The 20267-nt window shown below is 38.7% G+C and overlaps 1 protein-coding gene across 3 annotated transcripts in view; it reads left to right on the top strand.

Annotated features, from left to right (window-relative positions):
• Positions 1 to 15314, top strand: part of LOC134661225 (uncharacterized) — a 148565-nt gene extending 133251 nt beyond the window's left edge. For 2 of the 3 annotated variants that reach the window (XM_063517201.1, XM_063517202.1), the window contains 2 exons: positions 13516 to 13626; positions 14274 to 15314. In XM_063517201.1, the coding sequence (XP_063373271.1) occupies positions 13516 to 13626; positions 14274 to 15294 (1132 nt within the window). In that variant the 3' untranslated portion in view covers positions 15295 to 15314. Of the gene's footprint in view, positions 1 to 13515; positions 13627 to 13730; positions 13800 to 14273 lie in introns of those variants that run through there. The other variant, XM_063517203.1, reaches the window with a different exon arrangement.
• The last annotated feature ends 4953 nt before the right edge of the window (positions 15315 to 20267 follow it).

The following is a 20267-nucleotide window of genomic DNA, read 5'->3' as shown; positions in this document are numbered from 1 at the left end:
CACACTCTTATGGCTCTACAAATAAGAGATATTTCTGTACCTACAAAGTCAAGCAAATCATGTCAACTTTTTTTTCTCCATACAAAAATTTAACACCCTCATACTCCATTTACAGAAGGTCGACAGAGCAGCAGCAAGCAGCATTATCTGGTGCTTTATTTCATGCATGATATAAAATAATATTTTAAATACAGTGTAATACCCTATTGTATAGATAAGCTATAGCTATACAATAAAAAGTAATCGATTAATCAGCGCCAAATAGAGACTTTATTTATCGAGGTTACGCCATGCTTGGGTAATCACAGTTTAATCCAATAGATTACAGAGGTCAAGTTTGAGGGGACCAGGTAAGGCTGGACTATAGACGCTGCTTGACGGTACGAGTGCCGATGCATATGAATCTAAGAATACAATAAATACCATTTGTACTGAACTAGCGACCCGCCTCGGCTTCGAAATGGTTAACAAATTATACATAAGCGTTCCTCTTGAGTCACTCTATCTATTAAAAAAAAACCGCATCAAAATCCGTTGCGTAGTTTTAAGGCCTGTGCACACCGGGTGCGTGTACGTAGATGTGCACGTGCGCGTGCGCTAAAATGTTGGAGACGCGCACGGACACGTCACGCAAGGCGGTGTGTCGTCTCTCATAAGGAACTGTAAATTACAACGCGCACGTGCACGTGCACGTCTACGCACACGCACCCGGTGTGCACAGGCCTTTAAAGATCTAAAGCATACATAGGGACAGACAGACGGCGGGAAGCAACTTTGTTTTATACTACCTATGTAGTGAAGTAAAAACTAAAGTTGGAGTTCGAAAATGGAACGTCCCATGGAAAATGTCGTTATTAAAGAGGGTTAAATTCTGCGAGCATCTTAACCTTCAAATTCGGTTCAGTAGTACAGACGAAATCAAAAGAAATTAATCATTTAAGGGTGACCACGTTAGACCGAGCCATGTACGGACCGGAGCTTCACCTTCGTTTTCTATGGAAAGCATCACGTGATCATCTGTCATGGAAAAGTAAGCGCCAGAAGCTCCGGCCCGGACACAACCAGCTCGGCCCGGCTAACGTGAGTCATCCTTTAATTGCTAAATTTTACCCAGTGTCTGATCCATCAAATCTTGCTGGTAGAGCCATTGTAAGTAATTGATGGTTCCTTCTAAATTGAGCGGTTTGGCAATACTATGATAAAAATATCTCCTAAAGCTTCCAAAATTTATGCACATCTGGGATTGCGCAAACTCGGATTACACGCATTTAGGACCAACGATGTTGAGAATGAACACTTCAAAACTTTGTGAATGCTCTGCAACTTGAACCGCCATTTGCGCGGCCATTTTAAATTAAGCATAAAGATGGCGGCAAGGTCGCTGTTCCGGTCGACTGTTCAGATTCAGATGAATCTATTGTGATTGCTGCTTATAAAAGAGTTTTTTTGTATACGTAAACAAGAGCAGACATAAGCTAGCTACATTCGGCGCATAGCATAGCGCTATACCTTTTGATTCCTTCTTAATTCCCTGGCTTAAGTTACAAATAGTTGAAGTACCTATCCCTTAAGTTTCTATCTTTAGCTGCCCTCTAAGAGCACTTCCCTTAAGAAACATCTGCAGATGTATAATGATGCTATAAGAGACAATAGGGTAGGGTTACCAGATGACAGGAATTTTCCTGACATGTCAGGAATTTTGGCCTTTTGTCAGGAATGGGGACGGAACACGAAACTTCTTTACTTATTTTTGGTCACGAATAAACGCTCTCTATTCTATTCTATTCTAAAATGTCAGGATTTTTTTGAATTGATAGACTTTATTATAAAGTACCTTTTTATTTACTTAAATTAATCAATTAATCAAAAACATTGTAAAAAAATAATAAATGAGATCCACTCAACTTATCAATAACTTCATAATTATTAATTAACAAATCTTTAATCAAGCATGCAAAATGAATGTCAGGAAAAATATACGGAAATCAGGAATTTTGTCAGGAAATTCTAAATTTGTATCTAGTAACCCTAGAATAGGGGGCGATTAAAATAAAGCTCTTTTCTTATATGTGACGGACAATGGCCGCTGATGAGCAGACTTTACATAATGTCCTACTTTTAGCTTTGTACTGGTTTTGTACTATAACGTCCAACCCCTTGAAGTATTGGCTCCCATCCGTGTGGAGGAGCCATATGCTGGCTGGCTGGCAAGATAGTATGAGCAACACTAACATGGCGCGTACGCGTGCGACGAATTTTTCCAACAATGGCACCCGCGCCAGCTAGCGGATGCCCTTATACACTAATGTTTTAATGTTGGTGGGAACTTGAGTCTTTTGAGACTAAATTCGCACCGTCTTAATGAGCTCTAAGTTATTTTCACCTTTGTCTTTCGAGTCTCTCGCTCTCGCTGCGCTACAGATTCTCAAAAGCGTAGCGTGTGTAAGTACATTCTAAAACGTTCGCTGCCCCGGGACTTAACAATAATATGCATGTGCAACTTTGCTATATTTTCTCACAAAATTAACTTTTTTTGCATAGAAACTGAAATGCATTTTACATAATATTGCATCGCGCAACTGCATATTGTTGCTCATATTGCCATTCCCGGTGTATTTAAATATCTAAACGAGAAACATTAATTAACTGACTCCGTCCTGAATTCCCCATCCGGGATTCCGGAAATGGAATCGCGAACTTTTGCTTTGAATAAACTTTTTGAATTCCACGGAGTGCGGTGAGTCGTTTTAGGGACAACTTACGGTCTGATTCGAACTGTAAGATACGTCAATCAATCTTTGGGTAATATGGCTCCATCGATACTGTCGATGATTTCGCCAACGTCAAAGTGGATCCCACGTGGGATCGAATTAATATTATTTGTAAATAATAAAATTCAGTCAGTGTACGGTATAAAAGTATAAAACTATGGCCTCTAGGGCTCTAGCCAGCCACGGTTAGAGGTAGAAATACCAAAATAAATGCTCTAGAGCACGACGTTGTTCGGTAAGTAGTTGGGTTCACAGTTCTTGTAAGGCGATAGCTGGACTTTACAAGAACCCGCGTGGGCTACCCGGCGTTGACGCCAGAATGGTGGTTAAACGCGTTTCATGATTAATTTTTCATTATCTGCACACTTCCACATTAGTTTACTGCATAATACGCTATCAATATTACACTTTAAACAATATTAATAAGCAAAAACAAAGAAATGAATCACGAGGCGATGTTACCAAAATGGCGGTCGACGAATAACCCGTAAGATACGTCAAAAATTTGCAAAAGATACGGATCGGATATGTCAGTGTCAAAAGTGAGGTTTTTGTTTGAAGAAACGTCACTTTTGACACTAACATCTTCAGCAGTTTCATATATCTATGTCTGGTACTATTTAGTTTACGTTACGTTGCTATAATTGTTATACAAAGAAAATAGAGCCAGTAGAAGCTTTGTAAGTTAAAAATTTTTACTTATTCTATTTTTTTTTTGTGTTACAATTTGTAGCAACGACAATTAGTACCAGACATATATAGATATATGTTACTTACTTGAACGTTCATGTCAAATATCATTTTATTTGAAAATCTCGTTTTTAAATGAGAGCGTAACCTCGATTCTATGGGTCCTAAACCTGGTCGCAACTGAAATAAGCGCAGCGCTTATTTCGTTTCAGAATTATGAGATTTTATTTATTTGGCGGTAGCACGGTCGCATTTTTATCGCTTGTCACCATGCCTGTTACGTTCTAACACGTATGTAAGTGCGAAAGTGACGGGCAAAGTGACAAGCGATAAAAATGGAACCATGTTACGCCCGCAGGAACTGTAATTAGCAGTCACATCACAAAAATCTGCACAGAAAATTGCCTTGCAGTATATTTCGCTATCACGTGTAGCAAGGTAGCAACCCTAATTTCCATTGCGAAACTCGTTCAATTATACACCGTACTCGTTTGTAATAAGGTGCAATTTCTATGGGTGTTCCGATGTAACGTAGGGTTGACGCATGTACAGCATTTCCTACTCGTACAACAATTAATTTAGCACTGGCTGATCCATTAGTGTTGGACCAAGGAGTTTGTTTAAACACGGAAGATATTTTATCAATTCACTCAGATGAAATTTGGAGTACCTCCTTGATTTCGGTGACATTGCATAATATTTATGCCAACATGGAGCATGGATGCATTCGGAAGGTAGCCAAAGAAATTCCTCGCGGGAAAAACACAAAAACATCGCGTTTAGGCTCCTAAGTAAGGTCTCGAGAGGTATTTGATAGACATGCAAATGAGAATAAGTAGTCAGCAATAAAAGTATGTGTCACAAAAAAAATAGAACGTACCTATAGAACGCAGATAACCGCTTATTGGATCCACCTTCAAAAACATGCCATTGATTTGAATTAGTTTCCATCGTTTCCGAATGAAGGCCCGACAGACACGTATATTATGACGGATAGACCAATATGTTTGACAAGCAATTTCGTAGCTCGCTCGTACCGCCTAGTACAAAAAACAGTGTTCGATATAAGGCTGCGTTTCCACTGCAAAACAACCTTAGCGAGTTTGGCGTTTTCGACTGGGCAGAAACGCCTTTGGACAGAGAAACATGGTGGAGGTGGCAAAATCTCTGGCCACACTAAAATCAAATTTAAAAACGAATACTCTCACCTTCAATTCTAAATCTTCTTCCAATTTGAAAACCTATCCTATCTCAATTGAAGGGATGTTTACAAAAACAACATAACTGCTTAGAGCGGTTGACACTTTTTTAAGAACATTGTTAATCGTTTCAGGTGTCAACCAGTGTAGTCAGTTATGTTGTTTTTGTAAACATCCCTTCAATTATACTTTGACATTCGTGTAAAAACCGTTTGAAATCGGAGTTTAGACATTACACCGGACAGTTACAGCAAAGATTTAAAATGGGATGTTTATTTTAAATTGCTACGTTTCAATCCTTTGGATATTTATCTCTCAGTGTTTAATTATAGGATTCGGGCTTTACCTTTCCTTCAAAAATAGTAAAAAGACGTCGGCAAAATGTTACGAGTAGACCGAGTAGGTAATGTAATTTTAAGCAATACTAATTCATAATTTGTAATCCCATTTATGTTCTTTCCGAAATAAAATGGAAATATCCACAATTGAGTTCTTTAGGGATGTAATTCTAATTATACATGGACTCATGATGGACTGATACACTAAGCTTCCTGTCAAGCATCGCGCGGCGCGACGTAGATATCTTTTGTTCCTTTCTAATGTCCTGGTCCTATATAAAAACCGGCCAAGTGCGAGTCGGACCCGCGCACGGAGGGTTACGCACCATCAACAAAAAATAGAGCAAAACAAGCAAAAAACGGTCACCCATCCAAGTACTGACCCCGCCCGACGTTGCTTAACTTCGGTCAAAAATCACGTTTGTTGTATGGGAGCCCCACTTAAATCTTGATTTTATTCTGTTTTTATTATTTGTTGTTATAGCGGCAACAGAAATACATCATCTGTGAAAATTTCAACTGTCTAGCTATCACGGTTCGTGAGATACAGCCTGGTGACAGCCGGACGGACGGACGGACGGACGGACAGCGGAGTCTTAGTCATTGCTATTGCTCCTATTGGGTCCCGTTTTTACCCTTTGGGTACGGAACCCTAAAAAACGAAATCTTGTGTGATGTAATTAATGGATGACCCCTAAGTGAAAGCTCTTTGAATGTACAAACGCAATAATTATCGCTTGAATAACCGGTCGAATGTAAACAATATGGACGCCAATCATATGTAATTAAAAGTATAATTCTGTCCCTGTGAAATAATTACCCAAGTCTACAAAATACGCAAGCAATTCTAGGCGTAAAACTATAGAAATACAGTGTATAAACGTTTGAACTGGGCTTTGGTGAGTTTGGAGTTCGTACATTATACAATTAGCCGTAACAGTATATGCAGATGCATGACATACTAAATGTATTGCGAAATTACACTTCATGTCCTCTATTCTTGGTTAAGAGTTAAGCCGGAGAATTGAATAGAAACAGTGACAGAATCACACAGAATGCTAACATTCGGCTTGTTAATATAGATCTACAATCTATTTACAGTAGCACTTTCCCGATAATTACTCAATGTTTTAACTGTTGACGACTGTTTTATTTAACTTTACCTACGTAACTCATTGTCGTCTTTCAAGTGTCATAGAAATCGAAACCATCTGTAGAAGAATTTAAACTGCTGTGAGACATATTAACATTGAATAATTTTACGGTTTATTAGACTCACTTGTTTTAAGTCACTCGCGCGACTCATGTCACTCATACACACACACACACATACACTCATGTGTAGTGGACATTGTGAGTTCGTGCTGTGTATCGCTACAAGTGTTAGGTGACCAAAGCCCAAACACACCACTATGCCCGCCTACAATGACAGCGGAAGACCTCCCCCACCGGCTTTCTCGGCGGCGGCGCGGCGTGCCGCAGTACTTACGCGATGCACCGCCGTCGTTAACCCTGCTCGCACTGTTAGGTAGTGCTTGAGAAAGGAGACCTAGGCTCTCCGAACATGTCGCGCGAGTGACTTAAAACAAGTGAGTCTAAACCGTAAAATTATTCAACATCTGTAAAAGGTTTGGCAATAAACGTGCAGAAACATATACCGATAACATTTCATGGTAGCTTTGCAATTTATGAAAATTCTCTTTGGCACAAGACTAGTTGTAGGGATAGTTACCAGCAATAATATGTTACACAAGGAGGCCCGCAAAAATATCGGACACGTGTCGTTCTTAAATATTTATAGCGTAATAATAAGAGCGCGTCACATATTTTTGCGGCCGTCGTTGTGTTACATATTATTGCAGGTGACTGTACCTACACGCTAGCATTTTAGATATATACAGACCACGCAATATAAATTGAAAAAATTAAAACCAACATTAAAACTGTCAGCGCCATTTTGGAATTCTGATCTTCATGCTGGTTCCTCAACTTACCGAATACCTTGTCGGAATCGAGGCACTTTATGCCCTTATTCATTAGAATTCTTTATCTTACGAAGTACATAATTTAAACTTCCCCAGTATATATGTAGTCAAAGGAATTTGAACCTTAAGTAGTAGTTCCCCGTTCCCCAGCTGTCGTGTCTTGGTTGAATGCGTTTCCGTTGGCCGGGAAGCGGTCAACCGACGCTGGCGGCTCGAGCTTTGTACAGCGCCTCAGATACATTAGAGCGGCCGAGGTGCTCAAAAATATCTGAACACGCACTTTAGCGCCTTGACAATAGAGGCTTGACATTTCGGTCGCTAGATTCACGCTCTGCTTCTATGGTTTGTTGTCGAAACAACAACAACTCATGGCGCAAAATACTGGTTCTCTGTGCCGGTTCTATACTTCTCTTCTTCCTCGCTTTATCCCGGCTCGGCGTTATTTTGCCACGGCTCATGGGAGCCTGGGGTCCGCTTGACAACTAATCCCAAGAATCGACGTGAGTAGATTTTTTTTTGCCGGGTCTATACGTTAGTACCTAATAATAGTTCAGTGATTGGATCGGATCGGATTTTTTTATCCTAAAGCCACGAAGTTTCTTTCGTTATTTTGATATACTTATAAGAAGCTGCATAAGTTATAACGTGTAGGATAGGAGGGAGACACGGTATGTTGGTGCTTATAAATTGCACCTGGGGTTTAGGGCAGACGCGGAGGCGTCCCAGAATAACCTAAGGCTCACGGTTCTAATACCTATAGGTACGAGTAGTAAGGTATCTTACGACCCGTGTTTAAGGCACTGATTTGGTATTCCACCTGTCCAATTTCTTGGTCCAATATGCATTGCGTCTGTCTCTCACTAAGCAAAATGTGAGACGCAAACACACATTGGACAAAGAAATTGGACAGGTGGAATACCACCCTAACATAGCCAACTTTAAATATTCGATCCTTTTTAGTAAAACGGTTACAGTTAAGTAATATTAAATATTGTTTTCTATGCCAAAGCTACTAATAAGTCGTTGATTAAATAAATTTAGTTGTTTTTTCCTAAAGTACATAGTTTTATTTTTGTATCTAAAATGAAATTAGGTAGGCTAGCTTACAGGGGTCAAGTACCTTCTAGGTACTTATTAAGTTTGTTTTTTTTTGCTGTAGTTTTTGGAATTTATTTACAAACAAGATATATACAGTGTATTACTAAAAGAAATTAAAAACTAGCTTAAATCTAAAATAGGCCCTTGAGGCATTGTACTTATTAAGTTAGATGAAATTTAAATTGTTCAGTTTTAATAGCCTGGCATTTTATTTGTTTTTTTAACCATTTAAACAAAACAAACTCAACTCTATTTCTTACATTATAGGTTCAAATTTCACTGGAAAATTTTGGAGCTTTGTAAACTATAAGAGATTTACAATTAAATTTTTAGTGTGTAATTGATCTTACAAATGTCTCTAATAATTCATCAATTAAAATGTGCTGGTTTGATTACAGACCTATTAAATTGTCTAACACTTTTACGTAAAAAGTGTTCTTTTTGCTCAGAAAATATGTAAAAACTCAAAAATGCGCTTTTTCCCCAGAGTTAAGATCTAGATCGATCTTTCGCCCCCGAAACCCCCCATATAGCAAATTTCATCGAAATCGTTAGAGCCGTGTCCGAGATCCCCGAAATCTATAAATATACAAGAATGCTCGTATAGAGGTATAAGATACCGCTCCCGCTCCCGCTACAGCCTATGCCTTGCGCGTACTCCTTCGCGTGGAACTCCCGTTACAGCCAAGTAATTTTACGCCAGCGGCCCCGAATAGGTTTAAGGTTGTAGATACCATAGATAGATATACATACACCACGATGTGCCAGCAGCCACAGCAGGTAAAACACGATCGGATTATGATGGGCTTCAAGTTTAACTGATCAGAGCAAAGAAAACGGATCAATAAGTAACAAATGTGTATAGAGAATGACCCATTATTATTACTTTTGAGTGTATAAAATAGGCACGAGGGGACGTAAGTCGGTCAAAGCACTTGTTAAAGTTTAATAGGATTAAACTTGTTTTAGTGATTTGGTTACCACTAAATACCCGAGGACGGCTTACGTTACTGCCCAGTCTGTATACTTGTATTTTTGTGTGTTTGTTAATATAATATATGTACAATTAGGCATTAAAACACTCGTGTGATCCTTTTATAAAACTCACTTAGTTCGTTTTATAAACCCTCACTCGTATTTTAATGGTATCATTATGTAATAATACCAATCACATAAACTATACAGAAACACTCCAACACGGCATATAATTTCGGATGTCACCTATTAGTGCCATTTCTAACTGATATATGAACCGTCTCTGAGACACGTGATTTGACTAGCAGCACTCGTGCCACAGTATACGTATTATACACAGTAGCACTTTCAGTAAGGATCAAAAGAAGGGTAATGAAATGAAATGAAACGAAAAAATGAAATGAAAATATTTATTTTCAAGCAACTATTTGCCCATAGATAAATACCTTAAAAACTAGCATACATATTATACAACATATCTTACAGACTAAAAAACACACTATGGCTGCGATGCATTTCGCAGCGCGCGGCTTATGGCTTTCCCCAAAATTGGGGCCGAACGGATGTACTTTTAGCTACCTGTAGCAAAGTGACGAAATCGCGGAGTGAGACACGCCTGACCCCGCTGTGTCAGGGAGCCGGCCGCGGAACTACCGAAACTTGACACCCTTCGGCCAAAACTCTTCCTTTGTGAAGGTCGCTAGACGTTCAGTCGGAACGCTCACCACAAAAGAAAACATAACAGTTGCCTAAGAACCCCTAAAGTAAGGAAATTAGAATGAATAAAATGATTAAGCAAAATTGTAGCTTTTTATTTACACACAAATGCCATGAAAAATTCACATGGATATAACTCGACTAAGTTAAAGTTGTCTCTTATATTTATTACCTACGTTTCATAATTGTTTATTATTTAGTTGTAATTATCTGGCTGTATCATTGTGGCCTTCACATTGACGTATATCTCAGGACGGGCCTTGTGGTGTCACTCACGAATTCGAGCCAATCGTGCAGTCTAACGCAACTAGTTGCGACCAATCGCGCGCGTGATGCGAACTCATCAACCAATCGCATTGTAGCGGTGTCATACCGCTGTAATGGCCCCATTCATACCCTATTCTAATGAGAATAAGGCAATGGGGCGGTTTTTTTTATTGTCCCAAACACTTTTTTTTTCAAATTTGGGATTTTTTATGTTATTTCTACTCAGAATCACGAGCTCTTTCTATCCTAATAGGAGAAAAAAAGTGTCCTAAGGTTTTTTTTTCCATTCCGTCACCATTTTTCATAGACTTTGTATGGCGGTCGCGTAATGGAAAGATCGAAAAATGTATGGACATCTTGGGACACTTTTTTCTCCTATTAGGATAGAAAGAGCTCGTGATTCTGAGTAGAAATAACATAAAAAATCCCATTTTTGAAAAAAAAGTGTTTGGGACAACAAAAAAAAAACGCCCATTATGGTCCGTAAGGCAGTCCTGGGATATACGTCAATGGGCCTTCATTATTTGACGCGTACGGAAAGTAACACGCATCATTTATGTTAAATGCCTGTGCTTCAGGAAACGAGTCGCAAAATGTGCTCATTGCCTTTTATTATTTTGTAGGCGCTTTCTTTTTCAGTTACTCGAGTGTAATGATACTAATGATACACATTTTGATCATAAACGGAATTTAGGTCCAAATAATTTTATATGAAATTAACATAACCTGGATAAGACGATTTTTTACTTGAAAATCAGCCGTTGGAATTGAAATATATTATAAAGATTAAAGAGATATACTGTACAATTTACTTGTCAATCTTTTACACATTTACAATTTTTAACCTAATTACTTACTTACTATGTACAGTCAGCTGCAGAGATAACTGACCCCCTGCATATAAACTAACTGTATATCTCTACATCTGACTGTACATATTTTAAAACATTTTTAAACGTCAGTTAGCCATATACATAGGTACCTATATATATATATATCTCTCTCTCTTCACATTTAAGAAGCGTATTAATTAAGTTTTATTGTTGTTCACTACGGGAATTATTATTTTCTTACAAAATTCATATAATTACATAGGTAAATTTTTCATTAACAAATATTAAAAAGTAATATAAGTAATAACACAATAATTTACAAACTTCGAAAAATAAATGTAAAAGTTTAAAATCTGTTCTGTTTAAGAGAACTTTTGATTTTGTGGCTAATAAGCTAAACTAAGGCCCAAAATACACTTGTAAGTTTTACTTACGTAAGTAGGGAACACATCTATAGATACTACAGAATGAGAGATCAATATCGTTATCTCATTCTAACAAATAGCTTTGTCCCTACTTATGTAAGCCAAACTTACAAGTGTATCTCAGACCTTATGAGAATAACGATACAGAATAAGCAATTCGAGTTGCAATGGAACGCCAAGTTGTACTACCTACCATGTGAAAGTTGTTTGTTTAGATGTTTGTTCAATTACTGAAATTAATAGTCTACTGTTCCCGGTTTGCCTATTAGAGATGCTCGTAGGCTCGTACTATACATTTTTAATTAGATCCCCCGCGTTTGCACAGATCACCAACCTTTAACAGATACAAGCTATATGATACAAGTTAAAACAGAGTTTTGTTTCACTTGTTTCGTTCTATTTCTTCTTCTTCTTCCTCGCGTTGTCCAGGCATTTTGGCCATGGATCATGGGAGCCTGGGGCCCGCTTGGCAACTAATCCCAGGAATTGGCGTAGGCACTAGTTTTTACGAAAGCGACTGCCATCTGACCTTCCAACCCAGAGGGTAAACTAGGCCCGTATTGGGATTAGTCCGGTTTCCTCACGATGTTTTCCTACACCGAAAAGCGACTGGTAAATATCAAATGATATTTCGTATAAGTACATAAGTTCCGAAAAACTCATTGGTACGAGCCGGGGTTTGAACCCGCGACCTCCGGATTGCAAGTCGCACGCTGTAACCGCTAGGCCACCAGCGCTTGTTTCGTTCGATTTATTAAAAGAAATTCATCCATACCTCATTCACTACTAATTTCAAATTCAACCGGCATGGCAATACTTCCGTGTGGTGATCCTACGAGTAAGTGTAAGGCCTGAGTGGACGCTCGAAGCGGAGCGTTCGGCGGGGCGTGCAGCGTGGCGTCGGGCTCACAAGTGATTTGAGCAGCGTGCACTAAGGCCGCTCCTATACGCTTGCATTTGTTTAACATGCACGCCGCACGCCCCGCCCCGCTGCACGCCCAACTCGAGCGTCCACTCAGGCCTTACACTAAGCCTGAATGTTTTCATTGGTTACTTAGTATTCTCTGTTTAAATTATAATATAGGTACCTACTCATGAGAGTGTGGTAGTTTTATTTTATGATTTATGATCAATTTTATGATTAATGGCCGTTATTTATTTTGATTAGTGGCACAATCAATCAATTGGATTCCTAGGCAACTATATATAGAACCATGACATAATCAGTTTATTTATCTTCTACGACATGATTGATATGTCATGTACAGTCAGCAGCAGGAGTTGCTAAGCGGGCGAGGTGTTCAAAATGATCTTGACGCGACGTTATTGTTAAGAGAATAAGAGCGTGTCAAGGTCATTTTGAACACCTCGCCCGCTCAGCTACTTCTGCTGCTGACTGTATAATTATTTCAAGCGACAAGCAAGGTTCAGGTTGCAAGCAAGAAAGGTTGTAATACAAGCGGATGTCACTTTTTGACAGCTTATGTTAGAAAGGGACTTCTACTTGTATTAGGTACAAGTTACAAGCTTTTGAGAAACGGACCCCTGACACTGACAATTCCTGTTCATTCCAAATGACAATATTTACGTGTTAGACCAGAAATGTACGGCGAATTGTCACTGTAAGGTGACAGTTGTCAGCGTAATGAAACGAGCGCCTGATCAGGATCACATTGCATACCGTGAAATATCCGGGAACGTGATTCTGGAGAGTGGCATATCTCGTATACCATTGTTTAATCTGTGACATATATCTCTGCAGTACCTTCTCATTAAGCCTGAGAATCCACATGTGAAATTCCAGAGATTTAATGAAATCATCCTTGAAGTGCTCAAACATGGGAATTAATATTGGATTTAACAGCTTCGCTGCCATTTGGCGGTATGCCAAGTTAATTACTAATTAGTTCTTCTATCAACCACGTGTGGAGGGCATACTTAGTAAGGTCAAGTGAGGTAAATGCAACTGTGGGATTATTGCGTCTCTCCGTTCTTTCTCGAATACGATTGGTCGAAACGCCCTCTACTATGCAACGTTTCATTTCCAAGTAGCTCAGGCATGAAACGTTGCATAGTAGAGGGCGTTTCGACCAATCGTAATCGAGAGAGAACGGAGGGACGCAATAACCCCATAGTTGCATTTACCTCACTTGACCTTACAAAACTGTCGCGGGCAGAAGCTACTATCTCTATATTGATATGCATTTTTGTCCACAGCCGGAGCGAGTCGGCCCTCAACAGCCCGACGGAGCCCGACGTGTCCCTAGCGGCCTCCCTTACGGACCCTATAGAGGCCACAACGCTGGAGGAAGCCCGGAGAACCATTAGGTAACACACTGGTACCCTAAAAGTTCAAATAAGCATGTCTCTTTCATCATGACAATATACATATTATGGTTGTTTTGAATCGGCCTACGGAGGCCGATCGACGTGTCCCTGGCGGCCTCACTTACGCACCCTCTAGAGGCCACTATGCTGGAGGAGGCTCGGAGGACCATTAGGTAACCTAGTGATACCCCAAAAGTTAAAAAAAACCATCTTACATTACAATCACTTCTACGACGCCGTGCAAAATACTTGCCGCCGTTCCAAGTGGCGATGGCGAGTCGGGCAAATAAAGTCAGGTACAGTACTTTTTATACGTAATACTACCTCCTCTACTGTTGCGAGTCCCCCTCCATAAGGCTGTGCAAGTGCGAAATAGACAGCATGATTCCCATGATTTACGACCTGACCATCATGCAGTTAGTTTTGCGGCTAGTATAACAGCCTGACTGAACCTCCACGACAACATGGTAGTTTTGAATTGTCATATCCATATGTCGCACCTGCTTGGCTTGAGGAACTTATCTGACATTTCTCAAGCCCAAAATAAAAGACAAAAAACACTCAGGACATATTATGGCTTGTCATAACAATATGCAGGTTCTAGTAAAAATGAGAAAATTTCTAAATAACACATTTATTTTTTACAGAGACCTAAGGATGAAGTATCGCGCCCAAGCCCACCAGCTCCTAACCTGGAGGCGCGCTCACCGCATCCAAGAAGACCTCGTCTCCCGTCTCCAAATAGAGAAAGCCAACCAGCTCAAATCCCTCTCCAGCCAGCTCCTCCTCTTCGAATCACGCCTGGTCAGAAAACAGAAGGAAATCTGCAACATCATCGCCGTCAGAGAGTCCATCATTGCCAAACAACATAAAGCCATAGAAGCCTTGCAAGCGAAACTACTAGAAAACGGAATAGAACCAACACAAGCCATCCCGGACTTTAGAGAAATGCTCCAAGACACACAAATCGCCGATTTCGATAGTCTCAACGATTCCGATTCAGCTGTTATTATGGAAGACGTCGATTCGGACTGCAGTAATCTCCCGCACGTGCCACGCTTTAGAAACGCCGACTCGGTCACCATCGTACGATCCATCTCAGACGCTATCGATCCTAATTTAAAATATAGCATTATCCGCCGTTCCAACGGCTTCCTACGACGTCCTGAGATCTTAGAAACCGTATACAGCGTTGAAGAAGAAGCCGATGCGGACTCAATGAAAGGTCTAAGCGCTCAGAACTCAACAGAAAAAGATATTAAGGACAATAAGACGGACGAAGAAAAACAGAACGATTCCTCTAGTCTTCTCTCACAAAGACGTGACAACTTCCGCATGAGAAGCGTCGTGCTAACCGAAGCGCTCAAAAGCATAGACGATGAAAAGAAAAACGAGACTTGGGCGTACAGCTATGTTCCAAAGAAGACCACATCAGACGACGAAGCTACAGAGAGCGACGAGGAAACGGAACGCAATCCAGTAGTAACCTACAACCGTGTCATGTCGAATCATCGGAACGTGACGAAACCGAAAGACGTGAAATACAAGAGGATAAACAAAGCGAAGTCGAAAAGCTTGGAAGAGTTGAGGGGCCGGCTCAAGAACTGGGTCGACAAAGGGAATAAGTTCGCAAACTTGACCCTGGAGCATGCGCAGAGCTACGCTTAAAGTTCCTTTGCGACTAGTCGCAGGTTAAGAGGAAAATCGACGAGGGCGTCCATACAAAAGTACTTTCCATTTTTCTCTCTAGATATTAATGTGGTTAGAAATATTTTTACACGGTTTGATGTGTATTCACTAGTTAAATTTTACGATTTTTAAGTTATGTTACAAGTTAGGACCATTAAAAAAATTGTTTTTCTCAAACATGCAATGAAATGTCGTCGCTCCGGGCGTTATATCAGGCTTCGAAGTATCACGTTTAGGGCGGAGCAACTCCAGAGAACTGTAAAGGAATTTCATACGAAATTGAAGGCCTAGGCCGGGAAGTAATTTTTTTTTTAATTCTAATGTAAACATGGGGTCTGTGTCCATGAACAGGCTAAACAGCCGAATTATATATTTTTTTAAATATTTTTAGTGAATGAATGGTTATCGGACCAAAATATCCGTGTTAACGCCTGTTATACACGAACGTACTGATATTAAGAATACGAATCTGTATTATTCAATGTGTTGATGAATAAATTTAAAATCTTGTCTATACGTAAGTCACCAGAGACCATAGACAATATTTAAAATCCTCTGCATTTATTTTATTTATTGAAATTGAGATTCTTATTATCAGGTTGTGTATAATGGCCCTAATAGGGTCTATTCGAACACTACACACGCGAAATACGGACGACTTCCGTAAAAAAAAGTCTTTATGGCAGGATTGGAAGAAAAATTAAAAAACTTTAGTCGTGTAGCTATTTGTGGTTGATATTTATAATTTGTTTTTTTGAGTGGTGATTTTTTTTATTTCATTGCATATGTTTGAGAAAAGCACTATACATGCCTAGCCGTGAAAAGGTCTTGCCGACTTCGTATCACTATCCGGCCTCCCTACGGTCGGCCGTCTATACCTACTCACCCAGCAAGCCCTTCTTTCCCGGCGTCTGCAGTAATGTACTATTTCGCTCCTATCTCTAATAATAATTTAAGTCAAACAAAAAACTGGTTAATGTACATCAAATGTGTAAAAACATATCAATATTCAGAGAGTAAATGGGGCCTACGTTTGCATAGAGAAGCAGTCATCCATTTTTCTCTTTAACTAGTAGCATATTTCTAAATCTCTATACATACCTCTCTGAAACCCTCGTGTAAATTTCATTCGATAGCGTGACGAGCGTTCGCGTTTGCGTTATGTCTATTTTTGAATCGGATTCTGAATAACGCGCTAAGCGGGACGTTTTGGATTTCAAAATCCCATACAAAATGACACTTAACGCAAACGCGTCACGTCACGCCATCGAATGAAATTTACACTAGGTGTACCGAAACCTGGAGCTTACCTTTCTCAAAGTTTCTACTTAAATATATAGATTGTATGCCATAAATAAATTGTACTGTCATAAAACTCGAACGTTTATAGTTAGGGAAGTGAGGTTTTGCGAGGCATTTAAATTAGACTGAGGGCTATTTCGAAATGGTCCATAACGTAACTCATAATCATTCCCTGTCAAAATAACTTATGGCTGCCCGTGGTGAAATGGTCTAACTTCCTTTGATGTTATCCTCTAGCCGCCCACACGTCAAACCTTGCCAAGCAAAATGAGATTTTATTTTGTCAACACAAAGTTCAAATTAGAATGGAGCAGGAGACCTTTTTATAGGTCTTAGGGCGGCTAGAGGTTATTATGAGTTACACGTACCTAGCCGCCGCCATACCCTCCTAAGCCCAGCCATACAAATGAAAAATATAAAATTTGCCGCTGAAATTTGAACTTATACTGTAGGACATAGAGTTGATTTTGCGTTGATTGAAAATTGAACGAAACAAAGCAAGAGACTGTTCCAATTGAATATGGTTTCAATTTTATCGAACTGAAGAAGTAGGACTGGAGGACCTTGGGCCTTAGGAGGCTACAATCGAAGTAAGCTCTCATTTTAAAACGACATTCTGAAATAACATGGAAATTGACATGAACGTTCAAATAACATTTATTTATTTCTAGTACTAGTTTTCATTGCTAGAAATGGTAGATATTAATACATTCGAGCGAGTACAAGTACACACTTTAATTTAGCTTCACTGCGTATATCCATTTGTATATATGGTGCCTCAAATCTTGTAACTTAAATTTGAACCACATCCAGGTGTCTCATTGAGCTGAAATTTCGCATACTTCCCTATTTCCGATGACAATGCAATAATATGCTAACATGGAGCTGATCTGATGGTGCAGTCGGAAGGTAGCCATAGGAACTCTTCGATGGGAAGACATAAACACATTGAGTTTAGGCTCATTTGAATGGTCTCGAGACGTACCTGATAGACTTATAGAGTACAGTCCGCAATAAAACTGTGTATCAAAAAAAAAATTAAGGTCACTTGTACATACAAAACTTGTACTAGCTCTTTTTTCTCTGTATAATATAATTAATATTTTTTAGGAACGAAAACTAGTACCAGACGTAAATAGGTATCTTATACCTTTAAACGAGCAATTCTTGTTTATATATTTATTTATTTCTATATATATTTCGGGAATCTCGGAAACGGCTCTAACGATTTCGATGAAATTTGGTATAAGTATGGGGGTTTTCGGGGCGAAAAATCGATCTAGCTAGGTCTTATCTCCGGAAAACGCTCATCTAATAGCTTTCTATCAGCAGGTTCGTGTGATTACTGGAGGCTTTCCGAAAAAAAATGAGCGTCCGTTTGACGGCATGATTGTTTGTTTTAAATCAGTCATAAAATTAGACACGTGTTTGCACTTTCATCTTTAGATTGCCAATTAGCCTAGGTACCTTTTCGCGACTCACTATATGCCTAAGAATTTCATGATCTGCCTGATTTTATGATCGGCCGCTGACATGTATATTTTGACGAATAAATATTTTTGTGAATATCTTTTTCATAAAACCATTGAATAAATATGATACTCAGTAGTCAGATTATTAATAAGGATGTTTGTTGTCTGACCGTATGCCTGATGGCAATCCTGGCATATTTAAACTAATAAATATTTAGGCTAAAAGTACTAAACTCTATTGCATTACAATAAAATCTTATAATGTTTTTAAGATCTTTGTATTATACACACATCACAAGAAAATATACATCACTACAATATTGTATTTACATCTTTAATCATTCAAAGACGTACCTAATATACACAAATGTTAATCCATTTACTTAAAATTAAATTGTTACATATACAGTCAATAATCATAGCCCTTCTAAAAATATTTTCGGAAATTGCTATTGTGATAAATAAATTAATTTCATCTTTGATTATTGTAAATAACATTTACTGTGTTTAACTGGAATATTTAACTATGACATTTAAAAGCCTTTTTGTGCTGAAAGCTTTAATTTGTGTGGACAAATATGTTAGGCCTAAGCTCCTTAAAATATCTGATGAGTCTGTTAGCCATGTAATTCAACGTTCATCTTGTGAACATTACACAATGCCTCGCGAGTTCACGGCAGTTAAATGTAATGCGTCGCGAGTGGAATGCCTCGCTTGAGATGCCTCGCGCAAGTCCACGATAATTTAGTCAAATCTATGTATACATTTTTTACTTTATTTGGGATAAAGGCGGTAAAGAAATGTGTAAATATTTATGATATAATGCACAGATATCAAACAGATAGTAACGTCCGAAATGGCTAAATATATCAGGACACATCGTTATTTATATGGTAACAAAGGTGTTAAAGGTGTGTAAATTTGGCCGTCCTTATTTATTTGATGCTACTTGTTTCCTACCTACCTACCTATCAGTTTAAGGCGATAACCCGTATTGCATAGATACGGGAAAAAGAGGTAAAATTATCCTCAATAAATATGAGAGGGCCTACCGCGAACCATATTCGACGTGTTGCCGATGTCACACTTACGTACGAATTTACAAGTGCGACAGAGAGGCAACACGTCGAACGTAGTTCGTGGTAAGCCGTCAGGATCCTAATCATACACAGACAAAAGGTTCAGCATAATACGATGCCATACAACAAAACCAGAATAATAAATAGGTAACAGTAGGTACTCTCTTCGTATTTCTATGAAATACGAGTGACAGATATATTATCAGGTTCGAGTGGAAGTAGGACAGCAATAAACAGCCGATAAATCCGAGTAATTATAATAATTCGCTTTACAGTATAGATATTTTTTTTGTACAGTTACATTCCTGGCGAGGCATACCCGACTTATTTCTGGCTTACGTCATTAAATAATAATGTTAATTAGTTCTAGACAAGCATGATGATACATGCGTCTCACTCTAACACATATTAATAGTGAATGCGAAAGCTCCCTACGAAAAGTGAATAATATTGTTTTTTTAATAATTACATAAATAAATAGCGTATTCGTCCACGTTTGCAGGCAATTAAATATCAAATTCCATTCCTATTCAAAAGCTGACACATCATTGAAACTATATAATATATAAATTATATAAGTAAAAATAAATATGCACATTAAAATCAATCAATGAAAAAAATGGACGAATCGATGTTATGCGAGGCAACGAATCTCGAGGCAGATATCTCTAGCAAATATGTGATATTTCTAACAAAAAGATGTCACTATAAAATCCATGGTAATACGAGTACATTCATAATTTTAATAATTTGCACCTTATGCTATAGTCATAAGGTAAATATTGGCTAAATCAAATTAATTATAAGACTACCACTTCTTTTGGGCGATTGGTAAAGAAGCTACGCGGTGTATTTTTAATAGGTAGAAGGTGTTTTATTGTGTATAACAAGCCTTATTTTAGGATTATTCCCACTAATAGTTACTACCAAGTTGTTACCAGTGGTAACACCTGGGGAAAAATCTCCCCTTTTACCAGTGGTAACTACTGGGAATAAAAATCCTAGTACATAGTTACCACCAACTCAGTTTGGTTCTGGTTGGTGGTAACTAGTGAAAATTGAAATATCTTTACATGTCATAAAATAATAAATATGTATT

This window comes from Cydia amplana, chromosome Z, assembly GCF_948474715.1.
Source record: "Cydia amplana chromosome Z, ilCydAmpl1.1, whole genome shotgun sequence".
Classification (NCBI taxonomy): domain Eukaryota; kingdom Metazoa; phylum Arthropoda; class Insecta; order Lepidoptera; family Tortricidae; genus Cydia; species Cydia amplana.
The sequence above is the reverse complement of the archived record's forward strand: the minus strand, read 5'-3'. Positions and strand labels throughout refer to the sequence as shown.